The sequence below is a fragment of the Drosophila guanche genome, unplaced genomic scaffold (assembly GCF_900245975.1).
Source record: "Drosophila guanche unplaced genomic scaffold, DGUA_6, whole genome shotgun sequence".
In the NCBI taxonomy this organism is placed as follows: domain Eukaryota; kingdom Metazoa; phylum Arthropoda; class Insecta; order Diptera; family Drosophilidae; genus Drosophila; species Drosophila guanche.
In genome coordinates, this window is record NW_022995748.1 from 3,136,399 (window position 1) to 3,157,878 (window position 21,480).

General features: G+C 41.5%; 4 protein-coding genes across 11 annotated transcripts; 3 read left to right on the forward strand and 1 right to left on the reverse strand.

Annotated features, from left to right (window-relative positions):
• Nucleotides 1–194: 194 nt before the first annotated feature.
• On the reverse strand, nucleotides 195–1,056 carry LOC117583946 (thioredoxin reductase-like selenoprotein T homolog CG3887). The gene is made up of 2 exons (XM_034272644.1): nucleotides 844–1,056; nucleotides 195–770 (listed from the first exon to the last, which is right to left on the reverse strand). Exons 1-2 carry the CDS (start codon nucleotides 984–986, stop codon nucleotides 320–322), a joined length of 594 nt encoding a protein of 197 aa, XP_034128535.1. The 5' UTR covers nucleotides 987–1,056; the 3' UTR covers nucleotides 195–319.
• A 296-nt stretch (nucleotides 1,057–1,352) lies between these two features.
• Nucleotides 1,353–1,803, forward strand: LOC117583949 (general transcription factor IIH subunit 5). Its single transcript, XM_034272648.1, has 2 exons — nucleotides 1,353–1,512; nucleotides 1,581–1,803. Exons 1-2 carry the CDS (start codon nucleotides 1,478–1,480, stop codon nucleotides 1,765–1,767), a joined length of 222 nt encoding a protein of 73 aa, XP_034128539.1. The 5' UTR covers nucleotides 1,353–1,477; the 3' UTR covers nucleotides 1,768–1,803.
• A 19-nt stretch (nucleotides 1,804–1,822) lies between these two features.
• On the forward strand, nucleotides 1,823–2,451 carry LOC117583948 (zinc finger HIT domain-containing protein 1). Its single transcript, XM_034272646.1, has one exon. It carries the CDS (start codon nucleotides 1,851–1,853, stop codon nucleotides 2,301–2,303), a length of 453 nt encoding a protein of 150 aa, XP_034128537.1. The 5' UTR covers nucleotides 1,823–1,850; the 3' UTR covers nucleotides 2,304–2,451.
• A 541-nt stretch (nucleotides 2,452–2,992) lies between these two features.
• Nucleotides 2,993–19,741, forward strand: LOC117583941 (reticulon-1-A). 8 transcript variants are annotated; one of them, XM_034272631.1, is made up of 6 exons: nucleotides 2,993–4,394; nucleotides 8,571–8,606; nucleotides 18,658–18,865; nucleotides 18,933–19,141; nucleotides 19,210–19,315; nucleotides 19,383–19,741. In XM_034272631.1, exons 1-6 carry the CDS (start codon nucleotides 3,251–3,253, stop codon nucleotides 19,450–19,452), a joined length of 1,773 nt encoding a protein of 590 aa, XP_034128522.1. In that variant the 5' UTR covers nucleotides 2,993–3,250; the 3' UTR covers nucleotides 19,453–19,741. The 8 variants fall into 8 exon arrangements, with proteins under 8 accessions (XP_034128522.1, XP_034128523.1, XP_034128524.1 ...); XM_034272633.1 differs by lacking the exon at nucleotides 2,993–4,394 and adding an exon at nucleotides 7,885–8,027; XM_034272634.1 differs by lacking the exons at nucleotides 2,993–4,394; nucleotides 8,571–8,606 and adding exons at nucleotides 12,611–12,671; nucleotides 13,597–13,753.
• Nucleotides 19,742–21,480: the final 1,739 nt, after the last annotated feature.

A 21,480-nucleotide genomic window follows, 5' to 3' on the forward strand; every position in this document is an offset into this window, starting at 1 on the left:
ATAAGCAAGGTACATACTACTTTTAACACACGTTTCGTCAATATGTACCCCGAACCCGACCCGGCTGTGAACTCTCTCACAACAGATTGATGCGACACAATATCTGTTTACAAACACACGCAAGATAATCAATTGAACGGACTACCGTCGAAGGGAACGACAGAGTTAAAGAAGTAGTAGTACATAGGTTTACGTTAAGGTGAAACAAAGATATAACTATTTATGTCATCAGTCAGAGCAAGAACTTGCATTGGACACGCTCGTTCACATCTTTTGATGTAGTTCTGCTCCTCCTGTCCCTGGGCTGAAGAGGCTCTTATTATTTAACAAAGTCAGGATTCTCCTGAACTTTCTCGGTGAACTGCAACTGGTTGTCGATGATTTGGAAAAGCACCTCGGGGGCCGGAAAGCGGCCCGTCTGAATTTTCGACCACACCGGCACATCGTTCAGCGTTATCTCAAAGGCACCCGACGAAACGAGCTGTCCCTCAAGCATGTTGCCAAGAAAGAATATCATCATACAGGCGTATATTTTATTCGCCTGCAGGTGGCTCCACCAGCTGGGCGTGTTGAGTCCCAGAAAGGTGAAGGGACTGACGGAGCTCACCACCGACACGATAATCATAATCTTCAGCGCGAATATGATCTTTGAGAGGTAGTAATTCATGCCCGGCGGATCGTAGTTGGCCCCGTGCACCTGCATTTGTGGATACTTCTCGCCGAGAATGCCCACGTAATCTTCGAAGGCCTTGCGGTAGCCACACGAGTAGCTGAAAAGAAAAGGAAATACACCGTCAGCGTTATCAATCGCGCGCACGTATTTATGTTAATTGCCCACCCTACCAGTAAAGAAAAGTCATCGTCGGCGCAACGTTCTGACCGAATTTAGTTGCCGGTATTTCCTTGCCTTCCTCGGTGGCCAGCGCGTAGCAAGCACATAGACAGAGGACCAGAAGCGCCACATTTCTTCCATTCAAACTGTCCATTTTCGTAGTTTTTCTAAGTTTTTTTTTTCCAAATCTGAATATATTTGCCAGTGTTGGATGTTGGATCGGATGTTATAAATGTATCTAGGAAAATATCGATATATGATTTGTTGATAGTTTATGTCGATGTTGGGACACTATTTTTTTTCAAACATCATTAAATCAGATAAATTTGTGTTATTTTTGCCTACTACAGTTTAAAATATTTTAGATTTATACTACCCTGACTTTTAGAGAAAAATAGTTATTTCGGAACTTGTAATTAATTGTTTTTCCAAACCCATACGATTTTAGTGCATTGGATAAGCACAACGAGGTGGGTTTTTAATATCGTTTTAGAAACGATAAAAGTATCGCGTCTCCTATACTATCCAAGCAAGGTGTGTGACCTAGAGCAGGGGCGTGCGTTTCCGTGACTGCCACGGCCATATATATTTATTTTTCCAATATTCGCAAATTGCCGCTCTTTTGACGAAGTAAATGCTTAAAACATGGTAAATGTTATGAAAGGAGTGCTTGTGGAATGGTAAAGTAAACTAGCTTAAGCGACAATATCCGTCTGACTGGAAATATTTGACAATGTTGTGTTTTCAGTGATCCTGCTATGAAACAATTCCTGCTGCATTTGGACGAGAAGCTGGCATTGGGTCGCAAATTCATCATTCAAGACTTGGACGAGAGTCACCTATTCATCTCCACGGACATTGTGGAAGTGCTTCAGGCGCGTGTCGACGATTTAATGGACCGCATCAGTTTTCCCCTGCACGACAAAGACGCCTAAACTAAAATTTTTCCAATAGAGACCACCGCTTGTCGCCCTCGACCCCCACCAATCAATTCCAATTCCAAACTGTATATTTTGCCATGACGGGCCGAGAGTCGAATCGCATTAAGGATGCAGAGAAGAAACGTGTGCTGGATGCTGCCGCTCGGCAGAGGCGCGCCCGCAAAGCGCTCGAAGCACTGGAGCAGGATAATTTCCACGATGACCCACACGCCGATCTGGTCATGTCCAAGAAGTTACCTAAATTCCAGGACAGTGTCAAGAACGCCAAGGAGAAGAAGGGCAAGCGTAAGGGAGCCGAATACTTCAGGGCCAAATACCGCAAAAACTTTCAGCAGCTCCTCGAGGAGGACAAACAAAAGCCCAATTATGAGAGTGCAGCAGCGCCGGCTCCCAATAAGCCAGTGCGCCACTTCTGTGCGGTCTGCGGAAACTTCTCGCAATATTCTTGCACAGCCTGTGGGACGCGCTACTGCCGGGTGAAGTGTCTGCGCACGCACCAGGACACTCGCTGTCTCAAGTGGACCGCATAAAACACCAAGTGGTTGTAATATTAGCACCGTACCTAAACTATTGCTAGTATAGATTGTAGATATAAACATTGTACATGGAAAAATAGTCACAGTTCCCATTAAATCTAAGGAACCTATGTTCCAGCGGCCGGTCTCTATTAATTTTGAATTCTACTCGAGTTATTTCTGTTAAAACCCCTAATAGGAGTTGAAGCCTCATAAATATCACACTCTATTCTTGGGACGTTTCTACTATTAAAATCCAACTACCCATAACAATTATCACATGATGTATTTATCGTTGCTGCTATGCTTATTTAAAATCTTTACATCTTTCATATTGGCACTATTATTTTGGCCGGAGCTGTATAAATATCTTCGGTATATTTTAGAGGGTCTTAAGGTATATTTTTACCAAAATTACTCGTAGTTGCGCGCTAATTCGAGCATGAGACGGTATATTTCTGAGGTATATTTGTGCATATTGCTGGTCGAAAGCGTCCAATTGGATTTTAATAATTCCATTACCATTAACACTGGGAAAAATACCATTCAATTTTACAACAATTGGAACTTGCCAATATCACACTTTACCACAGTTTTCATTAAACAAAACACTGGACTATAAAAAAAAATTGTGTACACAAAAGGCAAGCGCGCAGTCAAAAAATTGTTTTCACCCTGGTCGGTTGTGTTGCGGACATCTATTCAAATAATCGTTTTAGCAACATTTTCAAACGCAAGTCCGCAGCATTTTAAACAAATTTCAAAGTGTAACCAAACAAAGACAAAAGTCTTCCCTTCTTTCCACTATACGAAAGTTAGGTACCAGCCGGAATCAGCTGTAACACCGATTTTGTGTTTTATGCGCGTGTGTGTTTGTGTGTATTCGTGAGTCCCATCAGAACAAGGATAACTGAGAAAAGTAATATCTGCCGAAAAGCGCATCCGAACGAACGACCCCAAAGATGGACTTCAACTTTGCAGACCTGAAGAAGGAGGCTGCGGCCACCAGTGAGGATATTTTTAACAAGGCCACGCAGAAGGCTGGCCAGGCCTACGAGGATCTGGTGGGTGGGGACAGGGAAGGCGGCGACGCTGGCAACGTCAGCAGCGGCGCGCAGGACGACAATGCGCACACCGAGCACTACTTCGCCAACGAGCAGAAGAACCTGGACTTCGGTGACCCTCAGGCCTTTGTCCAACGTATGTCCGCCGGGGCCAAGGAGGCGCAGGAGCAGCTTGACGCCAAGTTCGCCCAGAAGACGGAAGAATTTGACGATTTTATCAAGGATGCCGGCCACAGTGCCAAACAGGGCATCAGCGATCTGACCAGCGACTTCATGAACGCCGAGAGAGGATTCTTTGGTGGGGCCCCAGCTGCTCCCGCATCTGCACCAACTGCAGCTGCTACTCCAGTGGCTTCTGCTACGGAAATCGCTCCCAAGACTGCAGCTCCACAAGCGTTTGTCCATGAGGAGGATTTGCTGGGCAGCTTCGGTGAGAAGCCTGCGGCACCACTCCAACCCTTCGAGCCGACGGCCCCGGCGAAAACCAGTTTCTATGACGATGATGACTTCCTGGGCAGGCCAGCTGCACCGCTGACCACCGCCACAGCCAGCGCCACCGTGGGTAACCAGGACTCCGATACAGAGTCGCCGTCCGTTTCGTACACACCGTCGCCGGCCAAGAAGCCCATTGTGGATGCTCTCAAGGAGCAGGACAACGAGAAGTTCATCTCCTCCGAGGATTTGCTGAGCGATTTCCGGGAGGAGCGCACAGTCACCCCGCCCGTGGTGGTTCCTCCTCCAGTGCCACCCCACGCTGTGACCCCCGCTCCAGCAGCAGCACCAGCACCCGTCCCGGTTCCAGCATCTGGGTCAGCAGCTGCTCTGGTAACCGATCTGGACGACGAGGAGGACTTCAAGCCCAGTGTAACAGTTGCGCCCAAAGCAGAACCGAAACCGGAGCCGCCCAAGAACGTTGTACCCACACCCAAGGTGGAGACGCCCAAGCCAAGGCCAGCACCAGCTGTGCCCACACCGGCATCGAAGTCGCAGCCTCAGCCAAAGATTGTGTCCGTGGAGGAGATCTTCTACAAATATGGACTTGGTAAGTGTCAGCAGTAGACAATTTCTTTGTTGTTATCGTTTGTTGTTTTTGTGTCCTGCGACCGCACCTTGCATCCCAGTTGGCACCTGCCCGCGTCTCCTCCTCCTCTCCTTTGTGCGTTTTGTTAGTCATTCGCCGCTCTCTTTGCGGCTTTGGCGTTTGGCGTGTTATTCTCTCTCCGTTCACTTTGCTCATGATGTCATCGCCACAGAGTGTTCTCGTGTTAAAAAAGTTTTATATCGCGACGAAAAGTTATTTGATAGCAAAGATTTCCACTGGAGTGTGAGTGGATAATGTGCAATTACACTCTCTCTGCTAATCTCGGTCTGCCTGGGAGCAGCTTCATCCCCTCCGGCGACCTTCCCATGGTCGATCGTCATCGGTTGGCTCGTGATTCATGCTCATTTTATGATACATATGTACATATATGTGCATATGTTTTATATTTAAATATACATATACAAGTATACATAGAAATTGTGGATCGGAGTAGCAGTAGCTACTCCCTAACAAGACTGATGCAAATACGACTTTAACGATTTAATATGACCTTTTTTCCTTAATGACACAACAAATTCAGGGAAAACACGATTCTGCTCTACTCAGCTGCCGGTCAATCAATAAAAGTTAAGAAATGTGATCAACTGTTGTTGTCTGAGACTAATTAGTTCAGTACTCAAGTGTGCAGTTCGTAGAGTTAGTCCTCAGTAATATATAAATGTATGTATAAATTTAGATTTTCCACAATAATCCTGTAAGTCATTAGAACAACCGGCAAATACCGGCTTTTATATTAACTTATAACATTAACAATCCCCTGGTATAAAAACTCTCGCAAATAGTTTCACAATTTTCTTGATATTCCACCGGCATGAATCAGCTGCTTTGTGGGACAGTCATGTACATATGTATGTATGTATACACAACCCCTCCTCCACCTACATTCACCTCTTTAAATGGCTCGCCTCCCGCTCTCTGCGTTCATTGACGTATGCCCGCTCATGTTTCACATTATTTAAGTGTTTTTTTATTGTTTTAGTTTGTGTATTACGCTTTGGCTTTTCTGTCCATTAAAGCAATTTGCGGCACTCGCCGCTCAACAGAAAACTCTGCTAATATTTAGTAATATTTTTCAACCGCCATTCGTGCTCCCTCTTGACCAATTTGGACACTGGATAATCCAATTTTACACATTCAAGTCTTTCCCCATCAATCCCCCTCATAGGCCGCTCGGTTTCCTCTTTTCAGTGCGCCTCACTGCGCAAATACATACAAATGTACATGCCCCTGTCTACAGAAAAACATATTTTACCAATTAGTAATTTCCATCGACGCCTGGGGCAGTTCCTCAATCTGGCTGCAGTCTGTGCATTGCATCCTCTTTGTGGAATGATTATGCGGCTATTTTTATTACAATTTAAAGGCATAGTATGTACAATGTGAAATGCTTTTGCTCTTTTGTCTTCTCTTTTCTCATCCCCCCACTTATTTCGCTTTTTCTTTTGTTTTCCAATTTGCCATTGATTTCGATTGGGATTTGGATTTATTTGCATACCCAGTACTTGTGGTGTACAATAATGGTTTGTTGTAATGGTATAATGTAATCGATTAGACTTTTGTAAGAGCCTATTATAATACAAATTCTTGCTCAGGACAGGGCATGGTCGATAAATTTATTTTGAGAAAAGCATTCCCCACCCAATTTTAGGAAAATAAAATAATTCACATTGGATACATATTGCACTGATAACAATTTTGTGTAATGGGTATCGTATGGTGCGTTACCAGTAATTAGCTTTTACATGTTCCCTTTGTTTCCTCCCCACCCCTTTCTGTGACTGCAGTTTGACTGAAGCTTAGCATCCACTCGCTCACTCTCTGCTGTTCTTCGTTTACCTTATCTTCTCTGCTTTATCAGCGCATTGTGCTTAACTGTAGTTCATTGCCACATCCCCGACCATTCTTTTCTACACATGTGGTACTATATTCGCGTAATCTTTAGTAATATTCCATTCCCAGGCGGCATCAGCTTTAATTAGTTTTCTTGATTTTGTGTTGGTGGAATAGAAAGTGCATATATATAAGTGCCATATATCGGCTGAAAATAAAATAAATTGTTAAGTTGCTGGGGTCGTTTACTGTGCAAACAGTTTTTTGTTTCGGATCAATTTTTCAAGTTTTCTTGGTTAATTGCATTGCACTCCCACGCTGGATGGAGTCGAGTGGGCTTTGTGTAAAAGAGATCAAAGTAGACCACATGGAGTTAAACAATACAAATATTTACTTTTTTTTACAATTTACTATTGTACTTTGTACAACCACTCAAACAAACATAACCTCAAAAGAATGTGTTCAGTCGAACTGTAGAATTTATGGATTTCCTTGTTTTGATGCTCAATATGTGTAGATATATCGGGAGATGGGCTGAGCAAATATTATATAAATACGAATTAATCTTGTATGGAACCTGAGAGCTTCCTCGTATTCCCCGTATTGATTTCATGAGAACTGGGCCATTAGGTAGCATCCCATACGGAATGCCTCAAGTTCTTGTGACATAAGTTGGTCAGCAGCCAACGTGAGATATTTATCAGCCAGAACAAGGACAATCCAACGGAGACCATAACAACCCCCAGCGAATGTACAATACATATTTATGTATTTTAAATACGTATTCCAATGGTGCGTTGCCCGTATTCGTGTTTGATTTCCTATCTAATTTTCACACTGCACGCAATAACATGCCAAGGGCGGGGCAAAGCCGTGTGAGTTGAGGGGTGGGTGGCGCAACAGCATCTGCAATTTGGCTGCACCATACAAAAACCGCACCCCAGCAACCCCACAGCTGTCGCCGTCTGGTAACTTCCGGCCCAACAAAAACAACCGCTAAAACAAAAGTTTCGTAGGGGCTCGGCGCGTGCGCTAGAGCCAATGGCTTGGAGCAAAGTCTACACCAGGAAAAGTCTCCAAGGGTCAGCTGCAGCGGGTGAAATCGATGAACGGGAAAACTTTTGACCCAAGTCTGAGCTTTCTCCGACAAAGCCACAGCCACAGATAAAGCTAAAGCTTAAGCCAGAGGCGGACCAGAGTTCAGGGCTATGCGGGGTTGCTCAACCCTAGGGTTGTCCCAGTCATTGATTTTACATCGCAACGTACCAGGTTTAATAAGGTGGAAAGTGGGCACGACAGGGGCCGGAGCTGGCTCTCTCACGGCGCGAGCGCTTTGGGTATTCGTAGGGTTGTCCTTTTCGGGCTTCGGCATTCTTTGGGATGAAGCTCTCTCCGTTTCACGTTTCAGTCTCTATACGCGTCGTGAAGCTGTCACACGGAAGCAAAGAAATTCTTATAGCATCATATCGTAACGTCGTAATATCGCTCTCTCGCTCGCTGCGTAGTGCTATTCGTGTCAATCAACAACAACAATCAAATAAAACCTCACATTTTTGTATACAGAAGGAAAAGAAACCAAATTGAATTTCATTTCGTGGGTGCACAAAAAAATAACGATTTTTAAATAAAATAAACACTTAATTGTTGAGTCGATACATACTCGTGTAATGTCTGCAATTGGTGAAACCGGACAGAATGGCGTGTGCAAGCAGCGCCCATTCATTTGCTCCATCCTCGATCCGAGTAAGTTCCATTAGCATTACAAGAAAAACTCACCCCAAAAAATTTTGGAAAAACGGCAAAAACAAAACTAACCTCTGACAACTGGGGTATGGTGTATGGGGTAGATCAGAATTATGGATTGTATAATGGTTGAATGCAGTGAAAGCTTCCTTGTGGAGGGGACCTCATTTAGTAGTCAAATATGTACAATGTATCTACATATGTAGGCATGTACATATATGTATAATCCATCGACTATCTCTGTTGGGCGGACATTTCTCTTCTTAAAACTGTGTTTCCGCCCAATAGAGCTTTCACACATCTTTGCTCTATATATCTATTGGTAAATTGTATGAAAAAACTGCTTACAATTGGTGACTGCTTTTAATATGCTTGCTCTGTTTAAACTGCTTTCTTTATTGCAATTTATTTTCCACTAACAAATACCTCTTAGAGCACTCCTTTTTTAATGTAACACACAAACCCCGCACGCCTTAAATCTCTGCACCACACTTAACTAACCGCTAACTAACGAAAATCAATATATCAATCGCTTATTTTCAGATGCCTGGTTCAAGCCCGAACGTCTGCACCCGCAAGGTAAGTGGTACAAGTGGCTCTCAAACTGTATGCACCACACCCCCACCCTCGCCGCTTTACCAGAAATAGTACTGGATGGTAAACTGGGTGCTGGATAATGTGTCGACTGTACAGGCGGCATCGCGTTTATGGCGCCCATGTCTGACTGTCTGTCAATATGCGTTATGATGTCATCGAGCCACCCCCGTTACCATTTTCCTTCCGTTTTCATTTTTTTTTACTGTTCGTTCACTGTGCTTTGTTTTGCCTTGTTTTTGTATTAAACCTATCCACAAATATGCGCCAGGCTTTGGCGCATTGTTCTGTTCTGAAAGTTCTTGGTGTTGTTTTTGTTGTTCATGTGCACCACTTGCTGGCGGAGGAAGGAGTGCGCCCGAACGAATGCCACATTATTCCGCATATCGTTTCGAGTGCGTCCTTGTTTTTGCTTAGGGTACGCTTATAATGACTTTTCAGCCTAAATGTTGTTACTGAAATATCAATTAATCCATCGATAAGAGAGAACGATATCTTTAAAATGTCAGGGATACCACGTTTTTCTCTTACACAATTTGCATTAAAGGGGTAGCAAAATTGCTGGGCCACCTTCCACACCTACCCAGAGGTCCCTCCCTGTCCAGTCGCATTGTAATTAGTCGTCGCTTTGATATAGTTCAGTTACCTTACATGCAAACGACTAGCACTGGAGCGGCGAACGAGAGCTGTAACCGTAATCGGATCGCATGCTAAGCGAACTCCACGCCGTATACAAAAAACTTTTCCCCGACTATAAATTGCAAGCTGATATGGGGCGTCTGCTGCTGGCATGGTAAGAGCAGGAGAAGGGGACTGGATGGAGCTTCGTCTAAGCAATGCTCTAAACATGCACTTTCCCTATACATGCATACATATGTAACTGTGTATGTATGTACATACATGCATACATACATATGTAACTGTGTATGCATTCGTTTAGTTTATGTACCTTTATAATCAGCTCATGGCTACGAAAATCATGTACTCTTGTTATGACTAATTTGCTCTTTAGTCAGCCTCTGTCTATATAATTTCGTTGAGCTTTGGAGTCGATGAAAAATGTTAATCATGAGCAGCCCCCACCATAATCATGCACTTCGATCTTTGATGATGTGTTAGTCACAGAAAATAGTCAAAGTTGATTCAATTTTTGTTGGCATTGTGAAATCGATAGCAGAATCAACTTTTTAATTACTCCACAATTACAAAATAAATGAATGAATCAATGAATGAAATTTCTGTGCATTTATCAAATTATATGAATACCAAATTAGACCGCAGAATAATACTTAGATGATCTTTCAAATGAAAAAACCGGAGCAGATGTTATATCGATTTTACATACCCACGTACGTATATGTACGTACATACATAAGCATGTACATATGTAACTTATTTCAAAACATAGATATGTACATATGTATGTTCATCTGTATGTATGTATCTTTTATCATCACAAGGGCCAATTTCTCTGCCCATCCGACAGAAACGATGTCTTGGCGGCTTGAGCTTTATGCAAATTATTTCTTGATGGGCTACAGAACGCCAAATCCATATTTGAAGAGTATGTACTTTAATTTCCGCCCACAACCATTTTAAACTTTGCAAAAATGTTCTCTTCAATTCATTTCTTCCACTTATTGGCGAGAAATAATTTCTGCAAGTGGTTAAACATTAACCTGTGGCTTTATGGCCACCACCCGCCCGGCTTTGACTGGGGAGTACAATACCTAATTTGGGCTTGGCCGGATCTCGAGTGCTTTTCGCTGTGGACTGCCCACTGTAGGCACTCGAGTCATTCCAAGAGACGGCGTTTCGCGTTAGCATTCTTGGGCGTGAAGGAAAGCCAAGCCAGCCAAGCAAGCGTCTGGTGGACTCTTAATCTCATAATTAGTCTAGCGTTAAGAATAATGATTAATATCAACTAGTTCAGTTTCTTAGACTTATTAAATGGGACCAAGCCCAGCCACACTCGAAGAGAGCTTTCACTGGACAGTGACTCATAAAGGTAGACCGACACACTAAAATGAAGAATAACAATCTAATACAGCAGGCTTTAGTTCTTTGTAGCAAATTCTTGTTGAATGCAGAATGAGAAAGCGGCCAAAGAGAAATGCTTACGTGCCGCGGAAGCTAGTTTTCGCTTTGTAAATAAATATGTAGTATGTACATACATACATATGTCTACTGGTATACAAAATACATTTGTACATACATACATATGTATTTAAATATCTAAAGTTCCAGGCCAACCGATTAGATCATCAACGATATTTTTTCCAGCTTTGCTAATTTTGTGCCAAAAGACGACAGAATTTCATTCCCTGTGCGAAAAATTTGCATTCAAGTGCAAAAACAAAATTAGCAACAGTGTTCATGGGAATGATAAGCTTGAAATGACTTAACGCCCGTTGTTTTTGATAACAAGTCTAAAAAAGATAAAAGATTGCAAGTCAGACATATGCATGTACATTGTACATGTGTACCCAAAAGCTTTCGATTTCCTTAGACTCTGACGTCAGATTTTATCAGGCATATTCGTAATGTGTCACGACTGTAAAAACAAACTTTTTTAATATAAATTTATATTTAATTTCGGGTGCTTTTCGATAAGCAGTGTGCACTGCTTCGCAAAAGCGTCGGCGACTGGTTCGTTAACAGTTCCCTGCTAATTTTAGCTGTTTAGCTAAGTATCTCATCCATTTTTCCGTTCTTGTTGTGCGGTTGAACGTTTAAACTTTAAAGATTTGGGCGTCACTATACGTCAAGCAGTTGAGTTCTTACAGTCGAGCTCGACTATGAAGGCAAATAATGGAACATTATGCTAAGTTATAGAATTCAGTGAAAATCGGCACTATTCCATAACGTTTGTTAGAAATAGTATTTAAAACAACTTAACAACAATCAAGTAACCAAAAATATATTCTTAAACGCAATAAAAACATAAAAACATTTCGACTCTTCACTGTACTTGAAATACACGGTGGCTTCTTATGGCTATTGCAAAGCTTTAGATAATATTTAATGTACAGTTTTACATTTTCAATATTTTCTCTTTACGTCAAATGAGTTTTCAGCTTAAGCTTTCCAATAGTTATTAATAAATATGTTTGCAAAAAATCGCTACATCAGCTATTAGTAGCCACACTGTAAAACCAGTTTCGACGTGTCAGGCAAACAGAATCGGAAATTGTGAGCCGCAGCCCTGGCAGAGACCTTATGTCGGATAATCACGTGTACGTCATTATACTCTCCCGTTCTTTCCCTTTCCCTTTCCTGGTACCTGTTGGCGCTGCATGCAGTGACATGTTTGAATCCGTCCAAGCAGTCGCTACCTAAGCTGCATAGTGGACTGCCTTTGTATGTGTGCGTGAGAGGCGACAACTACATTAACATTTACAACAACTTTGTGCTGCTTGACAATAAACACACGCAGCCAAGCGATGCAAGCGATCCCAAAGTGTGTGGAACTATAAGGTGAGACACTCTTGGAGACGCGCTCAGACGGAATATGCATACCTGGAATTTCAAAACTGAAAAGGTACGCAGCCGGCTCTTTCTCTCTCTGCACCGCTAGTTCTATTCTTACCGAGTAACGTTCAAGAACGTTGCGTCGACTCAAGAGTTCTGGTTCTTTTTTTATTACTTTACAGTTTGCAATGTGCTGCTGGGAGAGTGGGATTACCTCACCTTTTGTACATAAGCACACCTTGTGCACCCTCTCTCTCTCTCAATTGTGGACGGATCCGACCCGTTCTATTTGCAGTGGCAGAGGGAGAGGAACGGAACCCATCCCCAGTCTCAGCCCCTATGCCTTGTCCCTGTCCCTTCTGCCTACTGCATGTGTGTTTGTGCAGGCAGCACAGCCTGCTGGCTGCTGGCGTGCGTTTGCCTGTGTAGTATATGAGTGTATCTATGTGCGCCCTGCCCACAGCTCAGAGCATCTGAAATTAATTGTATTTAGTTGATGTACGGACTTTGACAACGTCACATTGCCCCAGAGACGGCATCGAGATCGAAAACGAGTACGAGACGCGAAAAATACATCGGGTAAACGCTGCTTTCATTTCGAGTATCTGTGTGTGTTGCATGCCACAGATTTCTGTCAGCTGTTTGAACTCTTCGGCTGGCTGACCTGCACTTGCAGCTGACAAAAACACCGATCCGCAGCTTTGTCTTTGTCATTGCCGCAAAAGTTCTTGCCGTTGTGTCTTCCCCACCCGACCCCTCTGTGACGCTCGTGTATCGCCGCGGAATTTCTCGGTCTTTTCTAATTATATAACTTGGATAGGTGCCCTAACGCTCTGGCAGAATATACATATACGATTGTACATGCATACATACATAAAAACGAGACGGGCACGCATTAGCTCTTATGTGGAAGTAGCGCCAAATAAAGTCAAACTTCTCTAACGCGAATATACCCAAAGCCTAAATGAACAAAAAGTGATCTTGAAACTGCAGCTGTGTTGTTTAGTGTTTGAGAAGCTGGTCTGGCAGTCTTTGAGAAGTCTACAAGGAAAGAGAACTAGCCAATTCTCGATTTTCCCTACTTTGGTAGCTGTCCGTCTGTTAAGTTCTTTAAGCGGATTTTGTTGAAAGAGGTTGACGGTAGTAAATAAATCCCGCAGAAATGATAGAGTAGTATAAATCTAATCTCATTATCTTTGCCAGTCACTGCGGTCGGCCACAGTCCTCCGTCGACGTGAGTATCGTATCGTCGCTGCGTTATTCTCATATCAGTTCCGAGTGCGAGGAACTTTCGGTGGCACTTTTGTCTAGGTCGATCGATTGTCGGTTCGGTTCGGCATCGGTTCGGTTTGGATCGTCGCGAGTCGTTTCAGTTGCCATTCTACGGTTAATGTTAATGCCCGCCGTTGCATTCGCATTTCCTCGATCCGTGAATCGCTCGCGTCAGTGTGTTGAGTTGAGAGAACTTTCGCTTTATTGTCTTTCCCTGTCCTCTCTATTGCAGTCGGTGAGAAAGCTTTAGTGATAGAATATTTACGATACAAAAGAGTACATTATTCTCAAATAATACATACAAGAAATGGCATCTGCTCTGGAAACGCTGCAAGGTCTGCTGCAGACGCTCGGCGAACTTAAAGAATTGCCCCTTAATCGTGAGTCGTGTAAGTATGCCAGAAATCTTAATCCATTTGTATTTGCACCCAGTGGACAGGGCTTTTGTCGTGGTTGCCGACACCGCATGGGCAGCCGAAAAGTCAGGAATTTCCCCTGAGGAAATTTCTTTTATTTCTTCTTAATTCTCGCTCTTTTCCCTGTCTTTATCTCTCACTCTTCTTTCAGTCCGTCTGTGCGTTGTTTCTAATTGCAGCTATAATTTATTTATAAATATTCTTTTTCGTGTCTAAGGGAAACTGTTGAGAACTTTGAAACGAGCAGAGAGAAGCGTATGAAACGTACAGAAACAAAAATATGGGAAAGGGTGTTTGGTTAGGCCTCCATGACATACGAAAGCCTCTTGCAACGATAACAATATGAAGTAGAGAAATGGAAATTAAGGAACCATAGATAACTTATTCACTTTCTGATTAAGTTTAAACTCCATCGAATCTATCCACATAGTACATATGCATTTGGCCTCGTACTTGATTTTCTATTAAACTTTGATTAGTTTCTGCTTTTCATAGTAAACGCCTAATATCTTTAGGCCTCTCTATTCTGGTGGTGGAATTACAAAACGAGAGAGAGAATTTGCATATTTATTTGCTATAGACGTTATGCCTTTTTAACCTTTAAGTGTAGAGTCTAGACGTAGACAAACATATGAAATACTTGTGACAAATGCTTGAGGCAATACAACTATTGTAATCCGCATTGTGGCATGCAGAAGGGGGTATTTCCTCCGGCCAACTCATGTCTACAATCCCGACAATCCACCCACAATGATAAGGGAACAAAGGGTAGAACAACGTGTCATGCCGCTTCTATGAAAATGCATTCTTTTATTTTTGTTTAAATCAATATCAAGAGTAAAGAATTATCTACTCAGAGCAGAGCGATCTTTAGCGCTGAACAGCTCCCAGACCAGCGAATATGCCCTGAGATTTTTGGGTCTCCTCTCTAAGGTTGCGTCGCTTGTTCTATTTTATGTTTCCTTTTTTCTTGGTTGATATTGCATTATTATGATTGTCGCTGCTTATGCAATTTCGCAGCCTTTCTGACAATGTCAGGTGCAGCAAATTATTGTATTTTTGTTTATTTAACAACATTAGCGAATTATGTCAGAAGCTAATTTGACAATCTCTCTCTGCCTTCCCCCTTCGTTTTGTTCTTTCTGCTTTCATATGTTTCTCATTGATTGGGGGAAGGCATGATATCATGTAAGCAAAGCTTACACACTCAAACGCGCCAAAAACGCAAAATAAATGTCAGATTGCGTTAGAACTGAATGTTAGTGGAGGAGTGGTTTTTTGCGGAAAAAATGGGGATGAGGACTAAGGTGGTGTTTTTGACATGATGTCACCTTTAACGTTTTCGCTTTCTATTGCGTTCTAAACCGGGTTCCAGTAATAGTTTTATCAAATCCAGTCACATTGCAAATGGCTCTGGTACACTTGACGTTAGACAAGCAGTGCACGGCCACTAGGATAAGTTCCGTTTTTAGCAAGCAGTGCTTTGAGCTGCCGTTTTGAGTGCATATTTAATTTATTGATTAAAGCTGAGGGAAGTTGCCACGACGTTTTCCAGCATTTCGCCATAGCTGGTCACGCTTCGGATCCATGATTCATATTAAATCGCAAAGCAGTACGTACTCGTAGAACGTAAGGCAACGTTGGTTGACAGAGCCGAAGAGGCCCCAAGTTCGTGGTGTGGTGGAGGTTGACGTTGACACGTTGCTGACATATTTCGCTGCCGCTGCCTCTGTCGCTGCCTTCAATGCGCCCGCATTCGCCTTTTGTTGTTGCTATTGTTAATGCGCGCTATCTTTTACTTTCAATGCGGATCGTCGCTCTCTCCCTGTCTGGAGGAGCTTTGCTGTGCGCTGTGTCTCTCTCTATCTGCCATTCCAGAAAACTTGTTTGCCCGCCACCTCTGCTGCGCTCTCTCTCTCTCTCTCTCTCTGCCTGGCTAATTGGGGCTTGTTGGTTTGTTTTCTGCTCCAACTTCTTCCAGTTCTTTAACGGAGCTCTTGTCAGACGGTCGGCAGCATCGTCGTGTACATGTGTTTCTGTGTGCTTGTGCGTGTGTGAAGTTTACACTAACTAAGTGTTTTTTTTAGCTATAATTAAAGCTAGACACGCGAAAAACCGAAACCCAAACCCTCATCTTTGTATACAATTTGGCGCCAGGCGTTTTTAACTGTAACAGCATAAAATGGCAGGCGGCAGCAAGCGGTACTCACGAAACAACTCCAACGGCAACTTCCAGTCGCTGCCCGAGCGCGGACCAGGTAATAGGAGTTCCCTCTTTTCCTCCCCAGCAGAGCCACCTTATCATGTGCCTTATGTTTAGTCTAGACCACGTTTTCCGCTTTTAGCACTCGAGAAAACTACACAACGATCAGAGGAGTGTCTTATCTGCGCGAGGCGCAGAAATATTTATTGAGTAGGCACTGAGATTGCTTGCTACGTCAGCAGGGCGACAGCGCAGTCGCCAACGTGGCTAAAAAAAAAATCGAATAAAACATGAATGAAAGGCCACCTTAAGAAACCGAATCTATAGATACCCTTGCAGATTGAACAAATATATATTTTCAGGATAGTTATAAGATTTAGGAACCTTTGTGGAAAGAAACTGAAAGATGGGTATACTCGTTCTCATTAAAACGCTAGTCCCCAGTCCCGAATTTTTGCATAATTTATTTTACAGAACAAATATTTTATTCATTTTGTTGCTGAATTTTTATTTGGCTGCCACGTTGTGTACTCCACTGTCAGCCATAAATATTGTACTCATCATCAAAATCAAATTAATCAAATCTTGCAATTTTGCATAACAGTTCGTTGCATAGTTCGTAAAGTGCAGTATGAAATTTGTGACTTTTCCAATGCTATCAGACTTTTAGAAACTTGTATTTATGCAGTTCAGAATCCTATACTCTGCAATAGTAAAGTACAAGGGTACGTGCGCTTATGTGTTCAATTAAAGCCTCTTATTCGTTTAGCACCTGAATCGGGAAGACAAGACCGGGAACAGTGCATTAAATCTTCTCTTCCTCTCCCAAAAATGTATAGCATTCCCATTTACTCCTACTTTTATTCCATTTAAATATATGCATATTTACATATGGACTAAAATAATCTATTTAGTGAGTATTCTATGGTCGTATTATATACGTTCCCACTTGTTTTTTCATATCCATATAAACGAAGAGGAACTGTTGATGTGACTGCATCATCATGCTCGTTGGCCGCACTTCACTTTCGGCGCAAACCCGTTTGAGGGCGACCTAAACCAGTTTTCTGGGGCTTCGATCTCTTCGAAACTCGAATTGTTGCAATTGTAACGAACATTTCTTCAATCAATTGATAGCTGAAAGGAACTCAAGAGGTATTTCCCCCATGTGTGAGAAAGCTTAACCCAATTTAAGGTCTGCAAGTGGTTCAGGTTTTGTTGCCATCTCATCATTGTCTCCTTTCTAATTTATTTCCACCGTATTTACATAATCAATTCTAGATATTGTCTAGCCTGGCAACCCAAAAGCTAACCCGAGCCTAATACTAGTTTTCTCATCATTTGTTGCTCTTAAACTCCATATTACTTATTTACTTAGCTGTATTCTAGCCAGATATTAATATATAGTGAATTTAAGGTAAGGGCTGTGTGGCTGCCTAAAATTCCCAATAGTTCTACTAAGAGAATTTAACCCAAAGAACTTGGGAATTTAAAGATGTTTGGATTGTTGTGGCATCATTTTTTGGATATTAAAGATGCTGTTATTGCAATTGTTTTTAAATCCATAAACAAAATTCAATCGAACTAAGTTTTTATAAGGAATTATTTTAGTTTGGAAATCTTAATTCGATTTAGTTCAGACATCAATAAAACAAAATCAATGAACCAATATCTACAATGAAAACGAATGGAGCCGATACAAAGAATACAGCATAAGATCCATGGGAGAGGAGATAAATTCGATTCTTAAACGTTCCATTTCGTTTCCGTTCCACGCACCATCATCTCTATCTCCCACTCTTCGTGAGCACGCTCTCTTTTCGTCTGTCTGCTTTTGCCTTTTCTCTTTTGTGTTTTCCGGCTGGGTCCGGACAATTTTTTTCTTCTTAGAGGGAATCGGCCAAATAATATTTCTCTAGTGTTCAAAACTTGGCAACGAAAGTCGACCGCGCACCGCGAACCATCCGCAGAAGAAAACCCAAAGAATAAACGAAAGCGAAATGTCGAAGAAATTTTGTGAGTGAACCAGGAAGAGGGTTGGCAGAAGAGGAGGAGGAAGTGCAGGGTGTGCAGTGGGTGGAGGGAAGGGAGCTTAGTTGCATGCTGTCGAGCAAATACTAACAATAATTACCACCTAGACAGTTGGGGGCCCGAGAGGTGGGCCACAAGTGCAGAGAATCGTCTATTTACGAGTGTCTCAGAGATTGCATAATGGCCGAAAAAGATATAGAATGAAAATACATGAGTGGGCTAGTGTGTATCTGTGCGTGTGTGTGTATTTTAGTATTTTCAGTCCACTTTGTCCACTTTATCGCACATTTTTATAAGTTGTTGAATAGGAGAATGGGAAAGGAACCAGATTAATATTTATATTATAAAAATTCGTTCAATACAGTGAAAAGTCTATTGGGGGCCCTTCATGGTTTAAAGTTAAAGAAAAATGCTTGTGGACTAAGGAGAGTGTCTATCCGATGGAGAGGTCAAACCATGGGATCTAAATCTAAGGATTTGAACTTTACTACAGATCCAAGTATATTTAATGAAGCGATCCTCAATTATTCAAACCCAACCAAAATGTATTTATATACATAATTGTACAATAAAGAACAATTACTCTCAGTTATTATTTACGACTTTAAATAATAATTTTTGGAATTATTTTGTACATTTGCAGTGGAATCCCTCATCTACTGGCGTGATGTGAAAAAATCCGGCATTGTTTTCGGCGCCGGCCTGATCACATTGGTGGCCATCTCCAGCTTCTCCGTGATCAGTGTGTTTGCCTACTTATCGCTCCTGGCCCTCTTCGGCACCATCGCCTTCAGAATCTACAAATCGGTGACACAGGCCGTTCAAAAGACCAGCGATGGACATCCCTTCAAGTAAGTAGAGGCTGTACTGAGAGTGGATTGTCACATATGTACTTACGGTATTATTGAATTTTTGCAGGGAATACCTTGAGCTGGACCTGACGCTGTCGCAGGAGAAGGTACAGAACATTGCCGGCGTTGCTGTGGCACATATCAACGGCTTCACCGCTGAGCTGAGGCGTCTGTTTCTGGTTGAGGATCTGATCGATTCGATCAAGTTCGGCGTCATCCTGTGGGTCTTCACCTACATTGGTGCCTGGTTCAATGGCATGACTCTGGTCATCTTGGGTAGGTTCAGCCTTAAGACTTTGCTGCCTGTGAAGTAACTAATTATTTACATTTCCTCCATTTTTTAGCCTTTGTCTCGCTGTTTACCTTGCCCAAGGTCTACGAAAACAACAAGCAATCGATTGACACCTACTTGGACCTGGTGCGCAGCAAATTGACAGAGATCACCGACAAGTGAGTGTGGAGGGAGAGCCGTCAGGAATAGTAGAAAATAAACAAATCTTTCCTTTACTTTCCTTAGGATCCGAGTGGCCATCCCCATTGGCAACAAGAAGCCCGTGGCTGCTGCCGAAACTGACAAGGACAAGTAAACGAACCGCACTAGCTACAACCCACAACAGCAGCAGCAGGAGCAGCAACAGCATGTTTATTTATTTATTAAGCATTATTTGAATGGTTTTAATATTCATCCAGGCATAAATAAATAACAAAGCTATCAGCAACGTTTACATATTAATTGTATAACTGCAATCTACATCAATCGACAATTGTAAATCAAAGTTAGAGCAACCCAAACAACTTATCAAACAGCAACAGAAACAGTAAATTGTAGAAGTTTCATACATTGTCCAAGTGTCTTTAAGTTTATAACGAACGAAACAAACAAATGAGATTGAAAAGTGGTGGAATTTGAAAACAACAAAAAATATATAGAAACATACATATAGACGCAGCAATGCAATTATCAGTTTTCTGAGTTTCAGTAATTTCCAATTCAATTCGAGTCTTTTAGTTGATCATCTTTTTAAAACAATTTTTGCTTTAGTTATAATTTGACCATTTTTGTTGATTTTTTTGTATAAAACCAACAGGAAGAACTAAGATTACTCTAAAAATAAAACAAACAAGAAAAAAATCAAAATAAAAATGAAGTAAAAACAATCCACAGCTAATGATTTTTGTGTTTTATAGCATTTTTAATAAAAACATATATAATATCTATAAGTAAGTTGATCCGTAAGTCATTAAATACAAAAATTGGCGTCCAACCGCTGCAACACATCTTCTTAAATGTGGCCAAAATGTTGGACCAAGAACACACGCTTGTCACAGGACCTTAATGAGGAACACGAACATGGAACATCGTAAATCGTGAAATACTCTCCATTTCGAGCAGCTTTACCGCTTCATTTACATACTCGTCATGGCCTTGTTTTACTTTGTACAATTAATTTGTAAGCATTTTACATGAAATTAAATCAAATATTTAATACAAATTTATTTAAGGCTGCGGCCAGTCATTACAGTTGTAGCTTAAATATTCATTACTTTTATAATTGTGACTCTTTGTTGCTTGATTGTTGAACAAACTTTACGTTTGAATTGCTTGTGTCGATGGGGCATCCCCACATACTCGAACTAGCGCTCGTTTAGTGAGATATATACCCAGATACATAAGTTCATGTGTATCGAAGGTACAATTTAGCCTTCAACTGTACGTTAGGCGTTCTTCTAAACCGGACTACATAATATATAACAATAGATATTTTTGCAAATTAATACACTTTAAATATGTATAATTACGAGTATATATAGACACATACATATATACAGAATGTAAGTGAGAAATTTAAAATCAGAGGCATCGTCTTAAGAGAGATTTGAAATTTCCAAGTGCAACAAATTTTCGAGTGTTTTTCTTTAGTTTAGATGTGCCGTAAGTTTGCTATAAATAGAAAATCGAGACAACAACCAGAAAACACGCTCTAAGTCGTATTTAATTCTTTAAAGGAGACAACAGCAACAGCAGTTGGATATGATCGTAAAGTTTCAATAAAAATAAACTCTTATAAAATTAACCGATGTGAGATTTTATTCTAGAGTTTCTCCGTATATTATGGATGTATGTGTAACCTTTATATGTTTTTAGATATGGCAGGACATTCCAGCTTCCTGTGTCATACCTTATGAGCGCTGTCGCCCGGAAACCCCTCACAGCACAAGTCCCCAGCATTACCTTTCATTTCAACAATTTACTTATTAATCAGGTTTTAATATTTTATTAGCTTAATTTTTATCCAACAGCCAAAAGCCAAAATCCAGAAAAAAGGGAAAATTTAGATGATGACCCTAAACTTTTAAGACCTTTCAGACTGACATCAATCCAATCCAATCCCGACCAATAGTACCCAATAAAAACAATGAATATACATTTACATTTGAATATATTTGTAATTTTTAATATGACTTCAATTAATTTTTTAATTTTGCCTAGCTACAGATGAAAACTTTCGTATAATGTATAACAATCAATAATCGCTTTAGTTTAATTGTAATCTTTACAAATACAAACACTTTTTAATTTACAATTTGATAAGCAAGTACTATATGCATACATC

Coding starts and splice junctions, on each gene's coding strand:
- LOC117583949 (XM_034272648.1), top strand. CDS start 1,478: ATGGTAAATGTTATGAAAGGAGTGCTTGTGGAATG. Junction 1,513..1,580: donor AAAGGAGTGCTTGTGGAATG/GTAAAGTAAACT, acceptor TTGTGTTTTCAG/TGATCCTGCTATGAAACAAT.
- LOC117583946 (XM_034272644.1), bottom strand. CDS start 986: ATGGACAGTTTGAATGGAAGAAATGTGGCGCTTCTGGTCCTCTGTCTA. Junction 771..843: donor ACGATGACTTTTCTTTACTG/GTAGGGTGGGCA, acceptor TTTTCTTTTCAG/CTACTCGTGTGGCTACCGCA.
- LOC117583941 (XM_034272631.1), top strand. CDS start 3,251: ATGGACTTCAACTTTGCAGACCTGAAGAAGGAGGCTGCGGCCACCAGT. Junction 8,607..18,657: donor CGAACGTCTGCACCCGCAAG/GTAAGTGGTACA, acceptor GTACATTTGCAG/TGGAATCCCTCATCTACTGG. Junction 18,866..18,932: donor AGCGATGGACATCCCTTCAA/GTAAGTAGAGGC, acceptor GAATTTTTGCAG/GGAATACCTTGAGCTGGACC.
- LOC117583948 (XM_034272646.1), top strand. CDS start 1,851: ATGACGGGCCGAGAGTCGAATCGCATTAAGGATGCAGAGAAGAAACGT.